Raw genomic sequence first — 2,013 nt, 5'->3', positions numbered from 1 at the left:
GTTGCAGATGTCCATGGGTGTCTTTGATCAACTAACTCCCGCCACTCGTTTGCCCCTTTCTCTTATAAAAAAAAAACATATACCCAACTAAATGAAGCAGACAATTGATAATTATTTCGTGTTCATTACACAGGTGATAAAGTTTTCAATAGACAGAAACTAGAAAGTTTACTTCAAAAGTACATGAAACCAATTAAAAAATTATCAGGTAACTGAAAAATGTATTAAAATACAGTTATATTATTTACTTATAACAAATAAAAAAAATGTTTTAGAACAGTTTCCGAATCGCGAGATCGAACTGCAATTTGAAATAGATGGGAACAAAGGTCATATTGTAGCTTCACCTAAAGCAAAATATGTTCGGGTACCAGCTGCTTTAATTCGTAAGTTTTTTTTAGTTTATATATTAATATTCAAGCCTACGACCCACAGGGGATAGGCAGAGATTTAATATTATAATTTGAAGACATCTAGCATCTCTAACGTTTTCATTACGTTACTATGCATTTCTCTGTATATATTTTTAGTTAACTGTTTTATTTACAGCGCAGTTAAATCCAGTTTCGGGTAATCTTTTACCTTTTTTTTATTTTTAAGTGGATGTATGAACGATAGCATGATACTACTTTGATATCTTATTTGTCAAAATTATATCAGTTTTACATTTGAACAGATGTAAGCACGCCTAACGTCATGGCATTAACTCCATCTTGGCTAACAACGAACTCAGTTGCCAGTATGACAACAATAAAAGGTATTTTTAAAAAGGACTTTAACTAATAAACTAACTACAGGCTTGAGGTAAAAAAAAAAAAAAAAAATTAAGAATTTATCATCATCAATGCCGATATTTCTTACAGATTTTATCTATAAAGTCGGGAATAGTTACATTAATAATAATAACGTCGGTGGTGAGTAAAGCCAGCATTAATAAATTTATCAGACCAGCGCCATCTAGGATACAAAGAGCAAAAACTAAATTGTATTCAAAACAAAGTTACAGATCCAGATCAAAAGCTAATATCTTTGGGTGAATTGAAAAAAATATTAGAAGAATATGACAGAGAGGGTAAGTTGGTAAAAATAAAACAAAAGCTTTCTCAAAGTAGAGAAGTGTGGTAAAGCACAAATTATGTCTTTATTCAATTTGGATTTCATTAATTATATTAAATTTTTACCAGTTAAAAGAAATGGTGAGGACAGGCATCCGTCGCTTAAGAAAGACCTTTGTTTAGCGTTAGGTAAATACTTTTTTTTAAACTTAAATTACAGTATTTTAAACCTAATTTTCAAATTATATTATAATTCAAAACGTATTATTTAATTTGCGCTAGTTTCTTTATGATAATTGTATTAATAGTGTGAATTGCCTATCGATAACAGGAATGAAATATGGTCTCAGTAAGTGCGAACAATTATTTATAATCAATTAAAATTGACACTGAATTATAAATATCCAACAGTTTGTGATAAATAGATAAATATATTTTTATTTAGAATGCGACGACAGCGCCACAGAGAATACAAGTGACTTACGATCGGTAACTTCATCAAAAAGTGGTAACTTTCATAAGATTTTGCAAATTTTAAATGAGGGTATGTAATTATATTTTTGTTCAAACTTTTGTCTTTTGTCTCTTAATATATATTTATATTTACGAAACTGTTATTTTTAGGAGAAGTGGTGGAACGCAATACTTTTAGTGGAAACAGTAAAGAAAATTTATATTGGTTTAAAATAAAATTCCCAAAATAATGAAAAGTCGGTTCTAATTCTTTCTCATATTTTTATTTAAAGTTATTTACTATGGTTACAAAGCAGTATAGTTCTTTTCAAATATCTTGGCGGCTCAAAGTGAAAAAGGTGGGCTATCTTAGTTAGTTGAAAGGGCTCCATTTTCGCAATTCCACGACTTGCGCGTATTTTGCGTGTGAGCAGGATCCGGACTCCAGACAGCCCAACTTTCCAAAGAATCCCAACAATCCAAAACTGTGCTCTGTTGTGCCTCG

General features: G+C 30.5%; 1 protein-coding gene across 1 annotated transcript in view; it reads left to right on the top strand.

The window, feature by feature from the left end:
• The window catches only part of LOC106126521 (uncharacterized), a 6,381-nt gene extending 4,622 nt beyond the window's left edge, over positions 1 to 1,759 (top strand). Inside the window, exons 9-18 of the mRNA XM_013324233.1 lie at positions 134 to 208; positions 276 to 386; positions 550 to 570; positions 677 to 757; positions 864 to 914; positions 1,007 to 1,072; positions 1,185 to 1,244; positions 1,387 to 1,404; positions 1,501 to 1,599; positions 1,680 to 1,759. Of these exons, the coding sequence (XP_013179687.1) occupies positions 134 to 208; positions 276 to 386; positions 550 to 570; positions 677 to 757; positions 864 to 914; positions 1,007 to 1,072; positions 1,185 to 1,244; positions 1,387 to 1,404; positions 1,501 to 1,599; positions 1,680 to 1,759 (662 nt within the window). The remainder of the gene's footprint in view (positions 1 to 133; positions 209 to 275; positions 387 to 549; positions 571 to 676; positions 758 to 863; positions 915 to 1,006; positions 1,073 to 1,184; positions 1,245 to 1,386; positions 1,405 to 1,500; positions 1,600 to 1,679) is intronic.
• Positions 1,760 to 2,013: the final 254 nt, after the last annotated feature.

Source organism: Papilio xuthus, unplaced genomic scaffold (assembly GCF_000836235.2).
Source record: "Papilio xuthus unplaced genomic scaffold, Pxut_1.1 DF824992.1, whole genome shotgun sequence".
NCBI lineage: Eukaryota > Metazoa > Arthropoda > Insecta > Lepidoptera > Papilionidae > Papilio > Papilio xuthus.
This window is presented reverse-complemented; position numbering and strand designations above follow the sequence as displayed.